Source organism: Protopterus annectens, chromosome 2.part1 (assembly GCF_019279795.1).
Source record: "Protopterus annectens isolate FY-2018-M chromosome 2.part1, PAN1.0, whole genome shotgun sequence".
NCBI lineage: Eukaryota > Metazoa > Chordata > Ceratodontiformes > Protopteridae > Protopterus > Protopterus annectens.
In genome coordinates this window covers 1,787,924,029-1,787,948,641 of record NC_056729.1, presented here as the reverse complement: position 1 = coordinate 1,787,948,641, position 24,613 = coordinate 1,787,924,029, and the positions used below count along the sequence as shown (strand labels likewise).

Genomic DNA, 24,613 nt, shown 5'->3' with positions numbered 1-24,613 from the left:
ACCTATGAACCTATGAACCTATGAACTCCAGCTCTACTCAGTGGCATACCACCTGTTCAGAGTTGATCTGTGCCTGACGTATAAAGCCATGTCCAACCCGGAATTAATGGACATGCTGCACCTCAGAAAATCCAAATCCCATCGAGCTACGCGCTCGAGAGACTTGAACCTCAGCACTGAAATAAATAGGACATGCTGGAGGGACAGATTCATAACCCAGAGGCTCCCTTGCCCTTCACTCTGGAATAAAATCCCAGTCCAGGTTAGGCAGAGTCCCTCACTGACTCTCTTCAAGAGGAATCTTGATGAGTGGATGGGAGATCGTAGGTTTACCCTGACTATCACTTCTGTGTCACTGTTAGACAGAGGCGCAGTATACTAACCTCAAAAAAGGGCATAGCAAAATAAATGTAAAATGGGTGGCGAAAGCCAAACACATTCTGGCTAGGCTTATAAATGCCCTAGGGCAGATAGCCTAGTATGAACCTATGGTGTAGAGAGATAAAGCACAAAATATGGATGAAACATCCTAAATTTAATTAGCGGCTTGTGTGCCTTTTGGAGTTATCAGGGAGAATGGAGTGCCTTGTTTAGCGTGCCTCTCTAAGGGTAAAGTGTCGGTCACATGTATGGAGGATTGCTGCCTTGGTGAGTCTCCAGCGGAGACTAGAGACCACAGATAGCACTGCTTTTGGGGGGTGGGGGGCAGTCTCGATGGACAGGTCACTTGTGGAAGTGAGCAACACACCCTTGATGACATCCATCCCTAGCTGTCTTTTTGCACATGCACACTTGAGTTACGAAGTATAAGCCGGGCACATCTACCTTCACGGATGACAGCTCCCCTATTCACTGTTTGGCACTGTGAGGAATGATACTGGGGAAAATAGTCCTGCAGTGTGAAACAGATTAGAAAGGCTTGATGGTCATGAGGATGGGTGGAAGAACTACATAAAAATGATTTCGTTTATGCCGCAGTAGTGCAACTTTAGATTGCAAACTGAAAAGGTGCACAAATACTAAGCATAACTATACTTTGCAGACCCCCCCCCCCCCATATACTTTAGGGCATGGTATCAGCCAATTTCCACTTTGTGCCATTCTGCAGATTCTGTGAGTTTTTTTATCCTCCCCTCAAGTCAGTTAAATATATTTTTATTTGTATGTAATTCAACTAAGTATACCAAAATCGGTTGCCATTAAATGCGTTTAGGATCGGTGAGGAGAAATAATAAGTCTTTTCCTGTTCTCAAATATGAAGTTCAGTATTTGTAGGCTGACATTCGCAATTTAAACATGTTTTAAATGTTCTAAATAAATACGCAACTTAAGTTGTGTTACTGCTGCTAGTAAATACTAATGCCTGTTTCGCTTCTCGTGTACTTCCCATATTTTATGGCGCAGTAAGCTTTCACTTTCAATTGTGTACAAGAGCACTATACAAGTCTCGTACGATTTTCCAATTCTCGTAGGTTTAAATTCTTCAACATGGCGGCTTTCAATGTCTCAGGCAAACGGCGTTCGAAGAAGCATAGACCTGCTGAAATTGTTGAAGTTGAAGATACGCGGAATGACAATGTGGAGATTATTCCCGGTTTTCCAGACGCTGACTCGTTTGTTAAGGTTAATGACCTCGGGAAATAGTATTTTGATCAATTGGTTTACTTAATAACTTCATTCAGCTGATTGCTATTTTTTTGCAACTTTCTGCAGCATGTAAAATAGGTTGGAGTTTGGAAGGAGATTGAATTTATAATCAGTGTCCAGACTTCACTGAATCACTGTATAATATATTTACGTTGTACTTAATCTCACATTTCTATAGTCACATCCAAAAATGCATGCTTGCTTGTTGAGAACTGTCCCCCGTAAAATGCACTAAATAGGTAATACCTTGAGTTCGGCGGTGTGTACATACGTCTTGGATACAAATTATGCTGGTTCATCTTATCTTCTGACACCTGTCACGAGTTATGACTCAAAATTGAGCATGGATATTCTTCCATATCTGAGGACCCAACTGGGAGGCACGTTTTGAAATTATATTGTATGTGGGTGAATGACATTTCTATCATAACACTCTTCACGTGTGCTGTTTGGTTGTTCTTCCTTGTTTATACAATGTATGGTCATGTTTTAATGTGTTGGATCTTTTGGGCTGCAAGATCAACAACGTGTACAAAGTACCACAGTTACGCAGATCTATGGTAGGTTGTGTTATAGGTTCATAGGTTCATACTAGGCTATCTGCCCTAGGGCATTTATAAGCCTAGCCAGAATATGTTTGGCTTTCGCCACCCATTTTAAATTAATTTTGCTATGCCCTTTTTCGAGGTTAGTATATTGTGCCTCTGTCTAACAGTGACATAGAAGTGATACCCGGGGTAAACCTACGATCTCCCATCCACTCATCAAGATTCCTCTTGAAGAGAGTCAATGAGGGACTCTGCTTAACCTGGACTGGGATTTTATTCCAGAGTGAAGGGCGCCTCTGGGTTATGAATCTGTCCCTCCAGCATATGCTTATATATTTCACTGCTGAGGTTCAAGTCTCTCAAGCGTGTAGCTCGATGGGATTTGGATTTTTTGAGGTGCAGCATGTCCCTTAATTCCGGGTTGGACATGGCTTTATACGTCAGGCACAGGTCGCCTCTGAGCAGACGGTATGCCACTGAGTAGAGCTGGAGTTTCTTTAACCGGGCAGCATATGGCATCTGTTTGAACCCTTTGATCCTCTTGGTGAGGTACATTTGGGGTCTTTCCAGTTGCTGCAGGTGTTTGGTAAGGTACACCCCAAAAGGGGCATTGCACTCTATTATGGGCCTGATGAGGGATGAGTAAAGAGGCACGATGACCTCCCCTAATCTAGATGTGAATCCCTTCATGATTAGGTGGGCTATATAAAATGTTTTTCTTACCACTTTGGCCACATGGTTGTCAAATGAGAGATTGCTATCAACTTGGGTCCCCAGGTCCCTCATTACTTCTTCTGTACTTAATGTCTTACCACCTATGTGGTAATTTGTGGGCACTTTGTTTTTGCCAAAGGGGACGACTATACACTTTTTGACATTTAGCTTGAGGCCATGGCTCTGGCACCAGTTGTCTGATGTTCTTCGTCTACCATTGCTGCAGTCCTGACATATGGGGTATTCCACTGTCCACCATCGGCCCGAATACCAAAGGGCTAGAATCTGGCGTCGGTCATGGCGCTTGAGGCTGACATCAGTATGTGCCAGTACAAATGCGCATGACCGACGCCATACCCTCAGTCTTTCTTGCCGTGTGGTCCTATGCAGAAGCAGTGTTTGCAAGTGCCGTTCGGCTTTCTGGAATTGTCGGTTTTCGAGTTTCAGACCGGAGACCAAGCTGGGCTGAGTACCCCGTTGGGGACACTTTTGTCTTTTTTTTTTTTTTGCCTCAGTATTACAGGATGTCAGAAAAAGTTAATAACTGTATTTTTTTGTGGGAAACAGATTCCTCGTAGGGGTTACCATTTACTCTGTATTCCTTGTTTGGGGCCTGAGCACGGCGTTGTTGGGTGTCGCTTTTGTGCTGCCTTTGATAAGCGCACTATTAATCGTCGCTTGGACTGTGCTAGGCTAGTGTTTGGTAAACGGTGCAATTATAACATGCCGTCGGATTCTCCGCCCAGTTCGGCTAAAAAACGCAAAGATTAATCCTTTGCGGTCCAAACGAGTTGAGTCCATTGCGGACACCGATTCGGTAGAGCCACAGACTACTTCAACGGCTCCTTCTGACAGTTTAGCGGAGTCTCAAGGGGAGCCTTTGCTACTTCAGGAAGTGGCTTCTCCTGTTGTAGGCCAGGCTGAAGGGGCTTCTCATGTGTCGGTGGTTCCCTCCCCCCTTCTCATAGTAAAAGCCTTTCTAAACTCTAAATCTGCCCCTGCTGGTGTCTGTCCACAGGGTCCAGCTCCTAGAAAGCACATGTTAAAGGTGGCGGAGGGTTTGATTACTTTAATTAGGGGTTCTATGCCTCCCCCTGAGAAAAGGCCCAGGGTAGAGCCAGGGATGGAGGGTCTGGATCAGTCTTCCAATGACTCTGATTCTTCTGTGGAAGAGCTCCAGGATTTCCCTCCCTACTCTGATTCAGAGGCTGAGGATTCTCCTCCCTCTGCGTCCCCTCCTGAAGATTTTTCTTTTTCTGAATCCTTGCATTCCATGAGGGAGCATTTTAAATTGGAAGGCCAGGATTATTCTGATTCTCGTAAAAGGCTTAGAGATTTCTTGTTTTTGCCTCAGCTTAGGCCTTTGGCTATTCCCCCTGTATTGGATGTTTTTTCTGAGGCTTCTCTTAACCCTGACTCTTTGCCTCCTGCCCCTGCTAAACCAGATAGATACTGCAGGGTACCGGAAGCTCACTAGTATTTCTACAAGGGTCCTAGGGCTGACCCAGACACCATTGCTCAAGGCCCCAAGGGTGTCAGGGCTGCTGTGGTTAAGAATCCAGTTCCTTTGGACAAGGATGCTAGAGCTCTGGATAGGTGGGGTAAGAAGTTGTATACCTCTTCCACTTTAGCTATGAGAGCTTTACATTGTCTAAATTATTTGCTGGGCCAATTGGAATGTAAAATTGATGCTTTATCTGAAGGTATTGAATGTAAAGAGCTTCAGGATTTAGTGCATGTTTCAGAACAAGTTGGTAAGCATTCTTTGCAATATGGTTTTGATGCTTTACAGGCTTCTTCCAGGGTGGCTGCTACTAGTTCAGTTCTTCTCAGGCATGCCTGGTTAAAAGTTCAGACGTTGTCAGAGCATGTTAAGGCTCGGATTATGGATGCTCCTTTGCAGTCTGATGTTCTTTTGGCCCTCCGGTTGAATCAGTTTTGAAAAAATGGGGGAAAAGGCTAAGTCTATGCAGACGGTTAAGGATTGTTTACGGGTTCAGCCCCCTAAGTTCAGTTGGAATTGGCCTACTTAAAGGGTGGTCTTTTCCCTCTTCGGATTATCAGTCTAGGGGCAGGTCTAGGCGAGGTAGAGGTAGAGCTTCCTCTCAGGGCCCTGCTACTCCTAGGACTTTGGGTTCTTTTACCCCTTCTGCTGGGGTGGGCAGGGGTCAGTCCTTTCGGAAACAAACTCAATGACCTGCGTCTTCAGCTGCCGGACTCTGCCATGCTGGCAGCTCCTCTAGGAGGAAATCTGGGACTTTTCGCAAAGTATTGGCATTTGGTTACCCAGGACAAATGGGAATTGGACATTGTAAATCGAGGCTACAAATTTTATTTCCACACTTTTCCTCCTTTCAAAGGTATGCCAGATGTGCCTCATCAGCAAAGACTGGAGGCACGGGCAAAATTAAAAAAAAAAAATAAATAAATAAATAAATGAAAATAAAAAAAAAAAAAAAAAAAAATTTTCTTCTCTGCTTCAGTGGAGGGCAATACAGGAAGTGCCTTCTGCTGAAGGAGGCACAGGGTTTTATTCCCGTCTTTTCTTAGTGCCAAAGGAAGTAAATACTTGGAGACCAGTTCTGGATTTGTCCATTTTAAACACCTTTTTGGAAATTCCAAAGTTTAAGATGTTAACGTTGCAGCAGTTGCTGCCTATGCTGGGCAAGGCTCACAGAGGCCTATCTTCACATTCCTATCGGGCTCAGTTCCAGGAAGTTCCTGAGATTTCGGAATGGGAATTTGCATTGTCAGTTCTCTGCATTGTCCTTTGGCTTGTCTACTGCGCCCAGGGTATTCACAAAAGTTCTGGCTCCAGTAATTGCTTTTTTCAGACTACAAGGAATTCAAATTTATCCTTCTCTGGACGACTGTTTGTTTCTGGCTCAAGGCAAGCAAGAACTTCTTCAACATCTTCACTATGTAATGACAGTTTTAAGATGCCTAGGGTATTCTGTGAACGAAATAAAGTCCAGTCTAGTACCCTCACAAGAGATGTGTTTTCTGGGTGTGAGACTGAATACAGCAACCCAGATGGCATTTCTTACCCTGGACAAACAAAGACATCTTCATCAATACTTCCAACAGCTTTCAGTAATGTCCAGGCTGACTGCAAGGACAGTCCTTCAAGCCTTAGGGTTCATGGCATGTTGTATTCTAGTGCTTCCCAATGCCAAACTGCATATGAGGAAGTTACAATGGTATCTCAAAAGCGTGTGGACTCAACACAGCCACGATTTGGACACTGTCATTCAGATTCTCCCTTGCATACAAAAAGAATTTCGGTGGTGGGCTCAGGAATGTCACCTAAACAAGGGACTCTCTGTGACCCAGCCAGGGGCATGTCAGATATTAACGACAGACGCCTCGGAGTCGGCCTGGGGAGCTCATCTCGAAGGAAAATGGATTCAAGACCTTTGGCCCCCAGAGCTACTTCATTTACATATCAACATGAAAGAGATGCTGGCAGTTCAATTTGCTTTGGAAGCATTCAAGAGCCTACTTTAGTCAGGACTGGTGTTGATTCGAACAGACAACACAGCAGTCATGTGGTACATCAACAAGCAAGGGGGTACACATTCTTATCCATTGTGCAGACGAGCAATGCTAGTATGGGAAACTGCTTTAAAACTGCACATCACTCTTCGAGCACAGTTTCTGCCAGGAGCACACATTTTTTAGCAGATGTTCTGAGCAGACAGATTGTGGATCCTCGCGAATGGAAGATTGATCATCAGGTGTTTCTGCAGTTGTCCATGGCTTGGGGAACTCCAGACATAGATCTGTTCGCTTCTCCTCTGTATTATCAACTGCCAAAAGTTTTGCACAAGGCTATTTCATCCGAAAGCCTGGAAATAGATGCACTATCCTTCAGCTGGAGAAACCTGCACGTGTATGCCTTTCCTCCTTTGCCTCTTCTTCCAAAGGTATTGTTGAAAGTCAGGAGGGAAATGCCTCGCATGATTCTGATAGCACCAGATTGGCCTCGACTACATTGGTACCCTCTCTTAAGGAGTTTAATTCTTGTGACACCTTGGCCATTACCACAGATTCCTCACTTATTGACTCAGGGGGACAATCATTTTCTCAATATCAGTGTGCAGTCTCTTTACCTGACAGCCTGGAGAATTCAGTTTTGAGGAAGGAAGGCCTGCAGCTTCCACAACAACTTTTGGATGTTCTCTTGGAAGCCAGGCGTCCTACTACTCGGAAAGTTTATGCTGATAAATGGAAGAGATTTTTTCTTTGGAGTGCAGCTCACGGCTTTGATGTTAAATTGCCTAACTTGTGTTGTATTTTGCAATATTTGACTGTTTTGTTAGACAAGGGTTTGTCTTTCTCTTCTGTTAAAGTGCATGCTGCAGCTATTTCTGCTCACTATGAATGTGACCCTCCTTTGTTTTCTCATCCATTGGTTAAACGGTTTCTTAGAGGGGCAAAGAATTTAAGACCCCTGAGAAGAGCTCCCACTCCAGCCTGGGATCTTGCTTTTGTTTTGGAGAAGCTGACTCTGCCTCCATTTGCACCTGCAGCTACAGCTGAGTTGAAGTTGTTGTCTTGGAAGACTGCTTTTTTGTTGGCTGTTACTTCTACTCGAAGGGTCTCTGAATTACAGGCCCGCATGGCAGTAGAACCATTTCTGATTTTTCACAAGGACAGAGTTTCCTTACGTACTAATCCTACTTTTATGCCTAAAGTCATTTCAAATGTGGCACTGAACCAATCTATACATTTGCCTACTTTTTATGCTGACCCCCAAAATAAAGGGGTGGAAGTTTTGCATTCTTTGGATGTGCATAGGCATTTAAGATATCATTTGAGCTGAACCAAAGAGTTCAGACGATCTCAACAGTTGTTTCTTTTGCTTTGACTTCACAAGGGAAAGCTGTTTCAAAACACACTATCTCCAAGTGGATGGGCCATTATATTGCTTTTTGTTATTCTCATCATGGGAAAAATGTTCCTGCTGGGATCAGGCCTCACTCTGCTAGAGCTACGGCCACCTCTACTGCTTTTTTGAGAGGGGTAGCTGCTAAGGACATTTTGGAGGCAGCTGCTTGGAGTTCTGTACATGCATTTACTAAGCATTATCATTTACCTCTTTATTCTAAGTCTAGGGCTGGGTTTGCCACTGCTATTCTACAGGGCATGTTAGCAGCTCCTACTTCTATTTAGTTGGCCATCCTCCCTGTTTTCCGTTGCTCTGGGATTCTACCCATATGTCAGGACTGCAGCAATGGTAGACGAAGAACATAGTACAGTTTTGTACCTACCATAAATGTAGATGTTCGAGGATATCCATTGCTGCAGTCCAAATTTCCCTCCCTCCTACCCCCTTATTTAGGTTTGGGTTTTGGGTGGTATTTTTTGCATTCTGACGTCTGAGGCAAGAAAGACTGAGGGTATGGCGTCGGTCATGCGCATTTGTACTGGCACATACTGATGTCAGCCTCGAGCGCCATGACTGACGCCAGATTCTAGCCCTTTGGTATTCGGGCCGATGGTGGACAGCGGAATACCCCATATGTCAGGACTGCAGCAATGGATATCCTCGAACATCTACATTTATGGTAGGTACAAAACTGTACTTTTCTATGAGGCCCTTTTGGAGGATGCTTGTGTTGGCTGGAGAGTCGATTATGGTGCCCAGTTTGCAGTCATCTGTGAACTTGGTCAGCCACAGTCCTTCTGTGTTGGCCTGTACCTCCGAGAAATATATACCGAACAAGAGAGGTCCCAGGACTGAGCCTTGTGGGATGCCACTTGTAACTGGTTTGGAGTTTGACATGGCTCCAGCAATTCTAACCATGTGGGTTTTGTCCTTGAGCCAGTTTGCAACCCATCTAGTGACATAGGGGTTTATATTTAAGCTGGTGAGCTTATCTATAATGCCTGAGTGGGGTATTGTATCGAAGGCTTTTGCAAGGTCCAGGTAGGCTGTGTGGACCACCTTCCCTTCATCAATGGCCTTGGTGACTGTTTCAAAGAAGTCAACCAGGTTTAAGAGGCAGGATCTGCCCTTAAAGCCGAACTGGTTAGGATCCAGTGTTTGTACGTCCTCAATATCTTTATTTATGAGGTCCATGATGATCCTTTCCATAGCTTTGCAGACCAAGCTAGACAGGATTATGGGGCAATAGTTTCCAGGGTCCGTTGAGGGACCACTGTTGCTGTACGCCACTCTTTGGGTACATATCCTGTAGTAAGGCTAAGATTGAACAGAAGTTTTATGTTTGGGTTTAGCTCTTCTTGGAGTTCATGTAGGACGCAGCTTGAGACACTGTCTGGTCCCACTGATGCTGTGTTTTTTGCTTTGGAGAGAGGGCAGCTCTTACCTGAGCATCTGAGATGTCAGGGGGGCAGCGCTTTGCTGGGATAGATATTTGCCCTTTTGGTGGGGGGGGGGGGGAGTTTGCGCTGAACCTGTCAGCTAGGATGTTGGCAATGTCTGTGGGTTCGGTGTATTTTTTGTCATTTTGGACTAATTCTGAGCATATCTGGGAATTCCCACCCAGGTTCCTAACATAACTAAAGAAAGCAATGTGATTATCCTTAGTGTCCTGTGCAATTTTTCTCTCGAAGCTGGCCTTAGACAATTTTATGGGTGCCCTTAGTTTTTTGCTAATACTAATCAGAGATGCCTTCCCTTTTTGGGATTTTGCTTTGTCATGTAGTAGCTTCCTCCTTCTATTGTATAGTTTGTTTATGCCTGGGGTCCACCAGACAGGACGTCTGCCTTTGGAGGATTGGGTCTTGGTTTTATTTGGGATTGCATGATCCATGCATTCCTGAAGGTGTTCATAGAATGCATTTATAAAGGATTCTGCGGTTTGGGCCGTATTTACCACAGGTCAGGGGGCTTTGAAGGATTCCACCTTGGTTTTGAGGAGTGTGAAATTTGCTTTAGAGAAGTTTTTCACTGTGGTTTTCTGGGCAGGGGGTGGGGTCGGGATGTGAATATCCAGTGAGATCAGTTTATGGTCTGTTCTTACCAGTGAGGGATACACTTCAGGTCTGGAGCATAGAGTCCCCATGTTGGTGATGATCAGGTCCAGTATGTTTTCCCCTCTTGTGGGAGTGGTAACAAGTTGTTCCATAGCATTTGAGTTTATGAATTCCACAATTATGGTTGCTTTCTTTTACTGCATGCAGAGAGTGGTAGATCTCTGTTGGCACTAGTACATAATTATTAGGTAGAGTTTTGGCACTGACATTATACCCGATTATGGTGGCATAGCTCTCAACTGTCCAGATGTTTACTTAGTTTTGGTCTGGTTCTGATAAAATGTGGGGTTTTGTGGCAAATCATTGAGGATTGAAGTCACTAAATGATGACATACATTTGAGTTTCAGACTCGTACCTGTCAACCTCTCAGTGCAAGAAATTTGGGCAAAGCCTGACAAAATAGGTGGACAAGGCCCTAACATAGGGACACTTAGAAAGTTGATAGAGTAACAGGGTTTGTTTTAACATACATTTTCTGAAGGATTTGAAGTCTGAAACTCAAATGTATGTCTTTATTTAATTACTTCAGTCCTCAGATCATCCCATTGATTTGCCAGGAAACCACAAATTTTATGAGGAACAGAACAAAAGTATGAGCCAAAAAGTCTGGACATTCTGTGAAAATCTGGACAGTTGAGAGAGGTATGTTTCATATCTTTCATAAAAGTGGCCCAGTGGACTTTCCCGGTAAACAAATGCAATAAAATAAGTGCCAGCACAACCCTGTTATTCTAATAACTTTCTAAGTTTGTATGAGCAGTATTTAAAATGTATCCTTATTTTTGTCCTTTGTTCCCATTATTTTAGGCTTTGTACAGATTTCTCTATCTAAAAGATTGAGAGGTATGTATGATGGTGTAGCAGGAGCTAAACTATAGGACAGAGCTCATGGTCTATTGACTATCCTCTGTTTTCATGCATATCTGTGGTCATGAGATTTGGGTATTGATTGAGAGGATGATATCAGGGATGCAAGTGCCAGAAATTAGATTCCTTTGCAGAGCAAAGCAGCTGGGTTCACTGTTCATGACAGAGTGAGGGGCTTGCCTTTCTTGGAGGATGTTGGCGTACAGGCACCTCTTTGTGTTGGAGAGTTGTTGATGTGGTTTGAGCATCTTGTCAGAACACCCCTGGGTGCCTCCCAGAGTGTGCCATGGCACCCTGGAAGGAGGCCATGTGGCAGATTCAGGCATCCATCTACAGTCTCCTTTTTTCCCCATTTTGGCACATGGGGGTCAGGGTGTCATTTCAACAGCAACAATCATCTAGAGCCAGGGTTCACACCAACAGGTGGCTACCCCTGCCGCAGTTCTTCCACACCACATACACACACCTCTGTGGTCAATTTTGAATGTCTTATCCACCAATTGCATGACTTTTAGAATGTGTGAGGAAACCGGAGCAACTGGGGGAAACCCACACGAACACAGGGAAGACATACAAAATTCACACAGAAGGCACCCCAGCTGAGAATCAAATCCGCTTAATCTACTTCTTTGAAATGACCACGCCCTCTCTTGCCCCACTGTTCTGCCCTTTGGAGACATTATATTTATCTGCTTTCCTGGGGCCCTCACAGAAGTCTGTCTGTGTTGCGCAGCTTACTTTCATAGGGAATCTGTAACATGTGTTGCTTGCTTCCAATATGACCAGTATGTATTTAGGTTTATTTACTAGGGTATTACACTGATCACATTTGCCGTTTGCATGCACAGTCCAGGGTGAAGAAATTCACAGAAAATACAGTGCAGGTGTATTAACAAAAATGAGATTATCACAGAAACTGCAAAGTACTAGCAAACAAGTTAAAACAGTGAACAAATATTAGCAGTGGCGACAACAAATTATCTTTTTTTTCTGTAGTGGATATGGAAGTCAGCTGCAAGTGAGAACACAGAGAGGGAGGCAGAAGAGAGGTTATGTAAAGTAGCAGAGTAGTTAAGTGATGTGTCTAGTGTTAAAGCCCTTGTAGTTTACTTTGAAATGGAGGTGTACTTTGAATAGTTGTTTTCTTCTGCTGTGAGTCTAGCGTTACTTTGAAATGCTTGTTTAGAATCTTGTTTTAGAAGTGAATACACCTAGATCCATTCAGTTAGGCTGTTTATTGATGCTACTAGTTAGGTAGATACCCAGATTAACCCATTATTTCAAGTATGGGTTGCTCTTGGCTTACCTTTTTATCATTACTTTTGCTGCTTTACTCATTGTGCATTGCCATTGTTAGCAAACCTGAATCTGTCACCCACAGTAACTGCCTTTGAAGCTAATGTGAAAAATTATTCTGTTCCGGATTACTGCCAAATACATATTTCTCAGTTTTCCATTTTTTTTGTACTTGTGAATACTACCGAATTTACTTAATGTGTTCAGGGTCTACAGTACTTCCATCCCATAATTTTGTATCCTTTAGTCACTTCTCATGTCACTGTTCTGTAGTCCATTCCATTTCCCCTTGTGTTTTATAACAAGAGTAGCTTATTGAGCTGTCCTGTTTTCGTGTACTCCTTCATCTGCACTGCCCATTATGGAATCTCAACCGTTCCCCCTCTATTTGCCCTTGATAGACCCATTATAGAATGTAATGTGGCCTATGACATTCATAGGATCATAGAAAGTTACTAGGCTGTTGGCCCTGAGGCCCTTATAAGCTTAGTCAAGAGTTTAGCCTATGCTTAGACAAGTCAGCACCTGATGCCCCTGTCCAGCAGGGGTACAGGTGGAATCCTAGGGGCGTGTTTCCTGTTTCCCATCCAGTTGTCCAGGTTGCGCTTAAAAAGGGGTAAAGAGGTACTCTGCTTGATGTGGAGATGGAGTCTCTGGGACACAAATCTGTCCTGCCAGCAAGTCTTATTGATGTCACAGATCAGGTTGAGGCCTCGCGTGTGGGTTACTTGAGTGGAGCTTGACTTGCAGATGTGCAGCAGTCCCATCAAGGTGGTGTCCGAAATCACCTTATATGCCAGACAGAGGTCACCTCTGAGGAGCGTGTATGAAACTGAGTAGAGGAATGGGATGGGGCTTTTAGCCTATCTCTGTATGGTAGATGTTTGAGGCCCTGGATTCTTCTGGTGAGGACCCTTTTGTGGTCTGTCCAGCTGATGCATGTGCTTTGAGAGGTACATGCCGAAAGGAGTGTTGCACTCAATAATGGGCCTTCTAAGGGAAGAATACAAGGATGTTATGACCTTCTTGTCCCTGGATGTGATACCTTTACTTATGAGATGGGCCATGTAGAAAGCTTTCCGTACAATGGAAGCAACATGGTGGTCAAAAGTTAGGTTGCTATCAATCTGGGTGCCCAAATCCTTCACAACTGATTTTGTACTTAGGACATTGTTATTAATGTGATAATTTGTGAGGATGTCACTCTCCCCAAAGGGGGTGATGATGCATTTTTTGGTATTCAGCTTGAGGCCATGTTTCTGGCACCAGTCATTTGTTTGGCTGAGACCCTCTTGAAGGATGTTTACATCACTAGGGGACTTGATGACAACACCCAGCTTGTAGTCATCTGCAAACTTGGTCAGCCATAGCCCACTGGTTTTGGCCTGCACCTCAGAAGAGTATATCCAAAATAACAGAGCCCCAAGACTGCACCCTGGGGTATGCCGCTTGTTACAGGTCTACTGCTTGAGGTGGCTTTCTATCAGTGAGCCAGTTTGGTACCCATCTGGTAACATATGGATTGATGCCTAGTTGAGTTTATCTGTTATGCCCAAGTGGGGAATAGTGTCAAAGGCTTTGGCCAGGTCAAGGTAGGCAATGTGCACCGTCTTCCCTTGTCCATGACTTTGGTGAGTGTCTCAAAGAAGTCAATCAAATTTAACAGATATGACTTCCCCTTGACAAAGTCAAACTGTGTGGGATCAAATGTTTGGAGGCTGCCAATGTCCTTGTTAATGAGGTCCATGATTATCTGTTCAATGGCCTTGCAGATCAGGTTAGTTAGGCTGATGGGTCTGTAATTTCCCGGATTGGTGGACGCTCCACCTTTTTTGCAGAGGGATGACAATGGCTGTCCTCCACTCAGCTGGGATGAAGCCGGTACTTGGGCTTTGGTTGAATAGGGCACCTAATGGTGCTGCAAGGTCCTGCAGGATGCAGCCTGGGATGTTTTCTGGTCCTATGGAGGCTGTATTTTTTGCCTTTGAGAGAGCAGTGATGACCCGATGGGAGGGGGGCAGATACTGGGGATGTCCTGATTTACTGATGGGGGGGGGGGGGGCAGAGGGGTGAAGTTTTAACTGAATCTGTCAACCAGCACATTTTCTATATCTACTGCATTTGTATATGTGGTGTCCTTGACCACCAGTTTTGAACAGGTCTGGGTACTTCCTTTTGAGGTTGCGGACATATGCGAAGAAGGCCTTGTGATTGTCTCTAGTAGATGTGGCCAATTTGGACTCTTAAGTTTGCTTTGGAGGATTTCACTAGTGCTCTTATTTGTTTGTTCAGGTTAAGCAGACGTTGCTTCCAGTTGGGCACCTGCTCCTGTCCTGGACAGCAATGTCTTTCCTTTTGTCATAGAGTTTATTTATTGCAGATGTTGACCAAACAGATTTAGTCCTTTCAGGTATTCCTGATTCCATGCATCTATATAAATGCTTGTATATTGCTTTGGTGAAGTTATGGATATTGCTGCTAGTTCCTACAGAGAAGGAGGGTGTTATGAAGCTGTTTATACCATTCCTCAGGAGGCTGTAATCATCTTTGGAGATGTTTTTATGTTTGACTCTAGCTATAGGGGGACTGGGGGAGATGGTGACTTTGAAAGTGACCTCTTTATGGTCGAATCTCACCAGGGAGGATGATACTGTAGGGATGCTGCAGTGGTTACTCGTGTTGGTTAATACAAAGTCCAAGATGATATCCCCTCTTGTGGGGGTATCAACTAGCTGTTTCAATGAGTTTGCATTGACAAAATCTAGGAATCTCTGGGTGTTTTGTGTTCTGGCATGAGTAGTTCTTCCAGTCTGTGTTTGGGTAGTAAGTCACCCAGGATCAGGGTAAAGGGTTGCATCTTGAGAGATTTGAACAGGTCCAGATAGACAGAGTGGGCATCTTGAGTCAGGTTTGGGGACCAGTAGCTCGCTATGATTTGAATAGGGGTTTTGTCAATGGTTAACTGCACCTGGATTGTCTCCTGTGCGTCATGCTGTTTGACCAGCCTGGAGGTGTGTATGTCTTTAATATATATATATTGAAACTCCACCTTCTTTGGCTTTACTGCCCACAGTTTGGAGTCTGAATGTATGATAGGATGAGTAACCAGATAAGGCTGAGGTGCCCTTTTCAGCTTTGAACCAGGTTTCTATGACTGCACAGATGTCAGCATTTTCCAGGGTTAAGAATGCTTGTAGTGAGTGCAGTTTCATGTTTAGACTCTTAGCGTTTAGCAACATGACCTTTTAATTTGTGTTTTGTTGAAATTTTTGTGTTTGTAGTTTCAACTTAATTACTTTGCCTAAAAAAAGGCACTATGGGGGAGGCAAGAGCCTTTGCCATTAACCTAAAGCCCAAGTGAGACAGATGTAGGCCACCTCTGGCAAAGCATCAGGGTCTGTCGATCATGTCTTTCCAGGCTGTCAGGTACTGGATCCCCCTGGAGTGACACCAGAATCTAAGCCAATTGTTAGTCAGTCATTTTCTGTTTGTAATTAGGCATCATTCTGGGTGATGGTAGAATAATGCTTAAGGCTAGGGGCATACCTGCCTGGGACACATAATCAGCAAGCTCAATCATGTCTCTCTTCATATAGTCTAGAAAGGTACGTCTCAAGTCGTTCATTCCAACATGGACTATGAGAGAGTCATCACAATAGCTGTATTGTAAAAACTCAAAAGGCTGCAGTGATCCCTAACAGAAAAGCTGGAATCGTTGTCACTATACTCCATGTCATACAGTGTCTTGGGGGAGACCTTCTCTATGCTTTCCATAACCTCAAAGATCCCGTTACCTTAGATCTGCCTTTTTTTTCTTCAATGTGTTAAACAGTTCATTCAGTTCTAGAACAAGAGATCTCAATCTACATTGGGAATAAATTTAAATTAAATGGGAAGAGAGTAGTTCATTGCCCAGTACCTGTCCTTGCTCTGGAATAGTCTCCCCTTGGATGAAAAGCAGGGTGATTCACTGTTGGCCTTTTAGATGTGACATAGACTGTTATATGGGTACCCAAAATGATACTTTGAGACCTACAAGCCTTGGGGTCCTGATGGGAGAGATGAAAAGTCAGCAAGCAAAGGAGAGAGTAGTAGTGCTGAAATTGAATTCATCCATAAGTCTTGGTTAGTACCTTCTCGTGGTGGACTTTACAAAATCTTACCAAGGCGACACTAATATATAGACTGTGTTTATATAGCATATATTATGGATAGAAGTAAATCAAAAATAAAAAAATAGATAGCTGGGTGCACAAGACCCAGGATAAAAGTCCCCAACCTGGTAGGCGCACTGGTACCAGGACTGGAAGAAATGACAGTGTAGAATCCTCAAAATACAGTAACATTCCTACAGTGGGGTCAGGCTCAGGGGGAGAATGGCCCCCCTGTTGTAGAAGGAAGTAACGGTCCACAAAAACGACAAAAATTGATTGGCCAAAGAAGAGCCATAAAGACGGAGTGGACTATTGAGGCTAAGAAAGAAATTATCTATTGTTGCTATTATGTAAAAAGCTCAAAATTTGCAGACACAAGATGTACAAAATGATCGAGAGAAATTAGTGGAAAGAAAAATACTTCAGGAAAACTGTCACAAGCTTCAAATAAAAGTTTGTGTTCATTAATACAGCAGACTTTTGAAAAACAGTATATAGATCAAGAAACTTTGATCTCTTTGGAAAAAGGAGCATCTGAGGAAGTGAGAAAATATAAACAACAAAATCTAGAGATACTTGAAAAATATAAAAAAGAAATATGGACGTGGAAAAGAAAGAGAGATTTGATATGGTGCAATATTTATGCAAAGGAGAAAGGCCAAGTTAACTAATATAGAGGAGGCAGTCTCAAAGATATCTGAAGAGAAATACAGGCAAAGGCGTCCAGGTATGGAAAATTTCACAATAAAAAGATTAATAGCACAAAGATGTAATGTAGAAAATAGCACAAAGATGTAATGTAGAAAAGACAATCAGTAAAGCAAAAGTTAAAGAAATAGAAGTTGAAGTTATGGAGTGCCGACGAAGTGAAGGATTTAATGTAGAAGGTCTAAAACGGACTACATCACAGCATGATGGAGTGAGTCCTCAGAATAAGGAAAAGCAAGAAGATCAGGAGACATGTGAAGAAATATGCACACGGGGAAAGGAAAAGAGGTTTAATATGGTGTAATACATATGCAAAGGAGAAAGCAAAGCTAACCAATACAAAAAGCGCAACACCAAAGATATTTGAAGAAAAATATAAGCAAAGGAATCCGGATATGGAAAACTTTACAATACAAAAAATAAGAAGACTAGGAGGAAAAAGAGATTAGTAATGGAGACGTCAAAGAAATAGAAATTGAGGTAATGGAACAGTTGCAAAGAGAAGGATTCAGTGTAGAAAATCAAATGCAGAAAGCACCACAGCAGGATAGAGCAATGGATATCCAAATTAAGGGGAAGCCAGTGGAACAGGAAGCAGTTGGTCAGATGCCATATCGAGCTATTTTGTAGCATTCCACAGGAAACCAGTATAAAATGTTCGGTTGAAGCTAGACGGCAAGGAAAGGAACAGGAAACTGTGGAAACTCTGATGCAGTCAAAGTTGAGGAGTGATAGGCCAGTGAGTTCCCATGTGACAGAACAACAGATGACATGGGATGAAATTGAAAAGAATGTGCCACAGGAAGATGCTATAGAACTTTCTGTAGAATGCCCGCAGGAAACGGAAAACAAGGGATGTGCTTTCAGTGTGGAAGAAAATGAGCTAAGAGAAGAGTTGCTTGATTTAATAGACAAAGACGGATATATCAAGATCAATGAGGGAAATGTACTGCAGAGGGTTAATAGAACCCCAAAAGTCAGAAGCTTGATAAAACAAATGAATGTAGTAATTAGGGCTGTCCATAGAGGTCCATGCGATATAACAGAAGTAAATAGAATATATTGTGCTGCTAAATTAATAACTGATAAAGTTCTCTCACAGGAACACAAGGTAGTGAGGTAAAGGAGGGGGCGAAAGCGAATACCATCCTGGAAATATCGAACAGAGAAAACTATATAGCAGCTCGGATAAGGAAGTGTCATTGTTAGAAGGTTATAGATCAATAAAAATACTAAGAAAGATAGATGTGATAAAAGCAATGCACAGTATTAGAACAGACCAGGATCTATTATGCACTATTGAAGATGAACTAAAAATTTCAAAACGGGCAGAAAGACTTGGAAGATATGAAGATAAATATAAGGGAAAATCACAAAATAAGCGATGTATTGATGACCCAAAAAAGCTTTATAGAGAATTAGGAAATAAGTAAAGGAATTGAAAGACTGGGAAAATCACAAAATAAGCGATGTATTGATGACCCAAAAAAGTTTTGTAGAGAATTAGGAAATAAGTAAAGGAATTGAAAGACCGCCAAAAAAGAGGAAGTAAATACATTTTGGAGAAGTGTCTATGAAGATCCTTTGGAACACAACAAAGATGCTAAATGGATAGAAGAAGTAAAAGAAAGAATAACAAGTTTAAAGGTACAAGATATGAAATGGGATGAAATATCGACCAGAGACTGAAACAAAGTTGAAAAAAGCCTGTAACTGGAAAACCCCAGGCCCAGATGCAGTACCTAACTTTTGGCTTAAAGTATTAAACTTCTTTGCACGAGGATTTAGCCATGAATAAGAACAATTTACATGCGCACCCCGAACATGCACCGCACTGGTTAACAACAGGAAAAACAATGCTCTTACTTAAGAGTGAACCTGCAAGCTGCCCTAAAAATTATAGACCAATAACTTGTCTTCTGACGAGGTATAAAGTAAACTATACACTGGAATTGACGCTGACAGAGTTTATAGTCCTTCAGAAGAAAACTCCAATTATGGCAGTAGAACAAAAGGGCAGTAAAAGAAAGTCACATGGAACAAAGGATCATTTTGTTGTTAAAGTTATAGTGGAAAACTGTAAAAGGGGAAGAATCCCTTAAGTATGGCATGGATTGACTACAAAAAAGCATTTGATAGTATCCCACATTCATGAATAAAAGAGTGCTTAAAAATGTATAAGATGCACCCTACACTGATTAACTACATTACATGAAACAGTGGCAGACTACTTTGCAAATGAGTCATGATAAAGGACAGATTATCCCAGGGATACAAATTCAAAGGGGGGATATTCCAGGGTGACGCTCTGTCACCGTTGCTATTCTGCCTTGCCTTTTAATCCATTAAACTGTTTACTTAACAGCTTGGGTCATGGCTACAATTTGCCTCCTAGAAAACAACAAAGTCTAATGACTTCTCATCTTCTCTTTGCTGATGATTTAAAATTGTATAACTCATCAGATGAGAAATTCAAAGCTGCAAGTTGTCAAAACATTTTTAGATGATATTGGAATGTCATTTGGTCTTTAAAATGTGCAAAAGCAGCCTTTAAAAAGGGAAAACTGCAGCACCAGGAAAACATCAGTTTGGGACAAGTATGTGAGATAAAAGAACTTGAGCAAGAGGGAATGTAATAAATACTTGGGAACTGATGAAGGATCAGCAGTAAAACATGAACAAATGTGAATAAAGCTCAGGAAGGAGCACTTTAGAAGACTTAAATTAATCCTGAAAATAGCATTGACATCTGGGAACAAAATCCAAGACTTAAATCAGTTTGCTCTTCCTGTCCTAACTTATCGTTTTGCAGTGATTGACTGGCCCCAAAAAGTGTTTGATAGACTGGATATTAAAACAAGAAGGATGCTTCATGCTTACCAAATGATTTATAAAAGTCAGCGTATACCAAGATTATATATTCCCTGTTCCGATGGAGGGATGGGCCTCCATGAAATTGATTACATGTATAGATATGCAATCGTGGGACTCTACACATATTACTGACCTCACAATATCTAAATGTAGCGAAAGTTTTGAAACACGAGGAGAATAAATCTAAGATGACATCTCTGCTTAATTTAGCAGAAGCATGTCGACGTCGAGCAGGAATGGAAATCACACCAGAAATAGATTTAAAAAAAAAAAAAAAAAAAAAAAAAACAGGCAGCAACTGAATGTGCTAAAAAACAAAAGAAAGAGTGTAAGGTGAGGGACCAGATGAGAAGGCAAAAAATGTGGAAAAAAAACATAAATATAGTTGCAAGTATAGAAAACGTCTGGAAGAGCCTCATGTTGATAAAGAACAAACGCAGGAATGGTTAAAGAAAGGTGAATTCACATCAAGAAATGAAAGGTTAATATTGGCAGCCCAAATCCATTGAACATGTGGGAGAAACCGACATGTAGGTTTTGTCAAACCGAATTGGTAACAGTCCCACACCTTGTTGCTGGTTGCGACGCACTAATGGCAGAGGGACTGTGTATTAAAAGGCATAATGTGGCAGGACTGTTACACTGGAGATTGTGCAAACATTATGGTATCGAAGTGGCTGAATAACACTGGAAACATGATCCACAAAGAATCGTAGAAAATGATGTTTATATCACATGGGATCACCCAATACCAACAGGCCAAAAGATAAATGGTAAAAAAACGGATATAGTGGTCCAAGAAAAGAAGACAAAAGTAGCATTGATCATTGAAATTGCCACACCCGGTGACTACATTGTCTTGCGTACAGAGAGAGACAGTCATAAAATACCTGGATCTGCAGACAGAAACAAGAGCCATGTGGAAGAAAGATACCCAGACAGTTCCAATAGTAGAAGGAGCAACGGGTCATATAAAAAAGAATTTGCAATCGTATTGAGATATGTACTCATGTAACACCGTGCGAATTGCAGGAGGAGTCATTACTGGGCACATTGTGGGTGCTGCGAAGAGCACTTTTGGCTGACATCAGAGTGAAACAATACTAATTTCATGAACTTTAATCATACTTTGACTTGGGAATGGGGTCCATTCCTGTCATTGTATTAGAAACCCAAAAGCCTTGCCCTCCTTGAAAAAGATGGTAAAGCGTGAGGGTGATTATTAGCAAGCCACACATGGCCTCTGGTCTGATTGTATTTCTTATAATTTCGATGTGAAGTTAAGATCAGTAGGCTATTTTAAATATGCTTATTAAATTCTTTGAGCCCTTTTGCTCACTACTGTTAGAACTATCTGGGTGTATTTATCCTGAATTGTTCCAGTTTCTGCTCACATATCCTGATATTTTATTACTTTGTTTCTCTTGAAGCTATAACTAGGTTTAGCCATTACCTTTTTTTCTTTCATTATTGTGTTTTTTTTTTTTTTTTTTTTAAATGCTTTTTCTTTCTTAAATGTTGTTATATGAGCCCATGATAAGTTCTTCATTTTCAGCAGTTCTTTGTGGTTCTTGTTTTATAAGTTTCTTGGCTACCTGTATGCTGTAGTTTGTGTAGTCTTCAGTGCAGTAGTCTTGACACATTGTTGTGTCTTTTGTTATAAAGACCATAGTGTATAGGTTCATAGATTAGTACTAGGCTACCTGCCCTTGTGGGACATTTTAAGCCTAGCCAGTTACCCTATGTGAGACTCAAACCTTGCATCTTGGGTCTGTAAGGCAAACGCCTTAACCATTATGCCAACCTCCCACCCCAGATGTTACATTCTAAATGAGATGTGCAACTGGTTCTCATTCTGTACTACAAAACCTGCATCTTTCTATATTTCCCACTTTTTCTGTTGACTTTGGAAACGAGCAGTAAATAGTATGCTGTCTTGAGCTTCCATTATTTACCTTTTATCTTTTGGTTTACATTCACTTTCCGTGGCCATTCATTGTCAAGTCTTGTGTTTTTGTTGATCTTTATTGAATTATTACTTGTGGCATAGGCAGTCATATGTTTATATAAATGAAACAAACCATATTGACATTTTCATTTGCAAATATTGTAAATTGCATATCTTCTATACAAAATATTACATGCCTCATTCAATTCCTGCCTTCCCTTAAATCTCATTCATCCTCCAAAGCATTATTTCTTTCATAGTTCATGAATAAGTGCTAAGCTAGCTGTCCTAATGGGCCATTTTAAGCCCAGCCCATTTCTTCTTAGTGAGAATCAATCCCTGTACCTTTTGAATGTGAGGTGAATGCCTTGGCCATTATGCCAACCCCCATTGTTCCTACAATTTCCATTTTTTTTTCTATGTAATTTGATCCTACCCTTTTCTAAAGATCCCATTTCTAGCCGTTTTATCTGCGTTACTATATTCACTGCTTCCAGAATGGTTGATTCGGACTTTGATTTCCATTTTCTTGTAATTGTTTTTTTGGCAGCCACCAAATTTAAGCTGTGCAAGGTCTTGCTGTGTTTCGGCAATTCTGATTCTGTATCACCGCTCAAAACATCATTTCCTTAGTTATACCAATGTACTCATTTAGTATTCCTGACAGAGTGGTCTGCAGGGAATTGTAAAAGTCTGCCAACTTGTTACATTCCCAAACGATACGTTCCCAATTACCTTTTTCTTCCCCATCACACCTCCAACATTTGCAGTCTACCTGAAGAAAAAAACTACCTGAAGAAAAATTCTTTGGAGTGTTCATGTGTCAAATCTAATTTGATCATTGTGTTTAGTCCCCCCCCCCCCCAAAGAGTTCTTTATACTTTTATAATTTTGGGCTTCTTGGTTTTATTTCCCTTTCTTTTGGCCCCGTTTTTTTTTTTCGCATTCTGTTGCCATCTGGTTTTTATTCACTTATGGTTTAGTCTCCATCCTCACTGCTTTCTGAAATGCATCTGCTAACCTGAGCAAAGATATAATGTTTAGACACTTCTTTATGGTTTATACGTGCAGTTTATGTTCTTTTGATGCCAGCAAATATGTATGCAGTCCCACAATTGCAGTGCTATATAAGTGTTGTCAAATTTGAGTAGGCCAGTACCTCCTTTAGACAGAGTGATGTATATAACCTCGTCATGTGCTTCTTTCTTTACATATCACTTGATATAAAACATTTTCCCGTTTTCATATCCAACTGATTCAGTGCTTTTTAGAACCCTGTCAGTCTCGCTGTAAGTTAGAACAGGATGAGCAGTCTGATTTGTAGAACTTGCAGCTTGAACTTCATTCCTAGATGTTAAAGCAGTTGTGAATACTAGTTTGTGTCATTTGCCAACGCCTTATTGCTGATCTATTTATATACTCTGTCCTGTTAAAGTTCTTCTATATCACGTTCTTGTCTCTGGTTATTTTCTTGGAGCGTCAATTTTCCTGCTTTAAATTTGTTTTTGCACATATATTAAGAGCTATATATTGTCCAAGAGAGTTTTTGCCATTTTAGTTGACTTTTCAGGTGCTTGTCTGAGCTGTACAGTTTTTTTAATTATCCTAAAAGAGTAGATGAGAAGATGAGATGTTGTGGGACAAGAAGTTTTTGTTTGTTTGTTTGTTTGTTTGTTTGTGGTAGGTAGACAAGACCTCCCCCGCATCCTTGGATGTGAGTGAGACCCCCCCCCCCCATTACATATAGCAACTTGAAGGTCATGCAGCCTTAAAGTTTGCCAAAAGTGCTTTTCGCATTTCTTTTTTAATTCACTGAACGGCATGTGGGGTAACTTTGGTGAACCATCTGTAGCCCATGGGGTAAAGGCAAGGCAAAACAATGGTGATACAGAATCTCATGGGAATATCCCCCTTTGCATCTCATGGGAATATCCCCCTTTGCATTATTATCTCTGGGATAATAATCTGCTCTTCTATCATGATTGGTTGTAAAGTGATTTGCTACTGTTTCATAGTCACTGCTGTGTAATTATTTAGTGTAGATTATATCTTGTGCTTCTGTAAGAATTCCAAAATCTATGAATGTGAGATGCTGCTGTTACATGTCCATGCCATGCTTAGATTATGCCCCCTTTTAAAGATGTTTATAATGGGCTTGTTTAACAGTAAATGATTCTTTGATTTGTGTTCTGTTGCCATTATAGAGTTTATGGTCACTTAAGAAAAAAATCGGTCTGCATTAATTCCATTACATAATTTACGTATTGTAGAAAGGCAGGTTATTGGCCCATAGTTCTTAAGATGGCTTACAGATTTGTGCTTTAGGAAGAGGATGGTGTTTCCAGTTTTAACCATGCTGATGTCTGCTTGGAATGTATATAAATTAATTTTTAATCCGTGCTAATTCTTGGTGCAGAAATGTTGATACCTTTAGCCAGAAGATTGGTGCTGCATATAGACCTGGGGTTTTCCAGTTAGGAGTATTTTTCAATTTCACTGAGTATTGTCATTCCATTTTATTAGAGCTTGTTACTACTACTACTTTTAAGTTTTCTATTTTCTTAACATCTTTATGTTCAACAGAGTCTTCATAAGTATGTCTCCAGAATGTACAAATTTCTTTTGTAGATTGTGTTGTTGGTTTTCTTTGGTCTTCCAATTCTCTAAATAACCTTTTTAGGTCTTTAATGGATTGCGCATTTTATATTTGTCTTTATTCCCAGGTTTTTCAGTTTATTCTGATATATTTGGTTTTATTATAAATCCAGATCTGTTTTGATATTGCATGTTGCGTTTATCAGTTCCCTTTTCCATATCCTACTAGAGATACTTACCTGAGTTGATTTATCGT

General features: G+C 41.5%; 1 protein-coding gene across 1 annotated transcript in view; it reads left to right on the top strand.

Moving 5' to 3' along the window:
• The first annotated feature begins 1,442 nt into the window (after window positions 1–1,442).
• Window positions 1,443–24,613, top strand: part of LOC122795034 (exosome component 10-like) — a 147,596-nt gene continuing 124,425 nt past the window's right edge. The window contains exon 1 of the mRNA XM_044063615.1: window positions 1,443–1,623. Within this exon, the coding sequence (XP_043919550.1) occupies window positions 1,489–1,623 (135 nt within the window). The 5' untranslated portion in view covers window positions 1,443–1,488. The remainder of the gene's footprint in view (window positions 1,624–24,613) is intronic.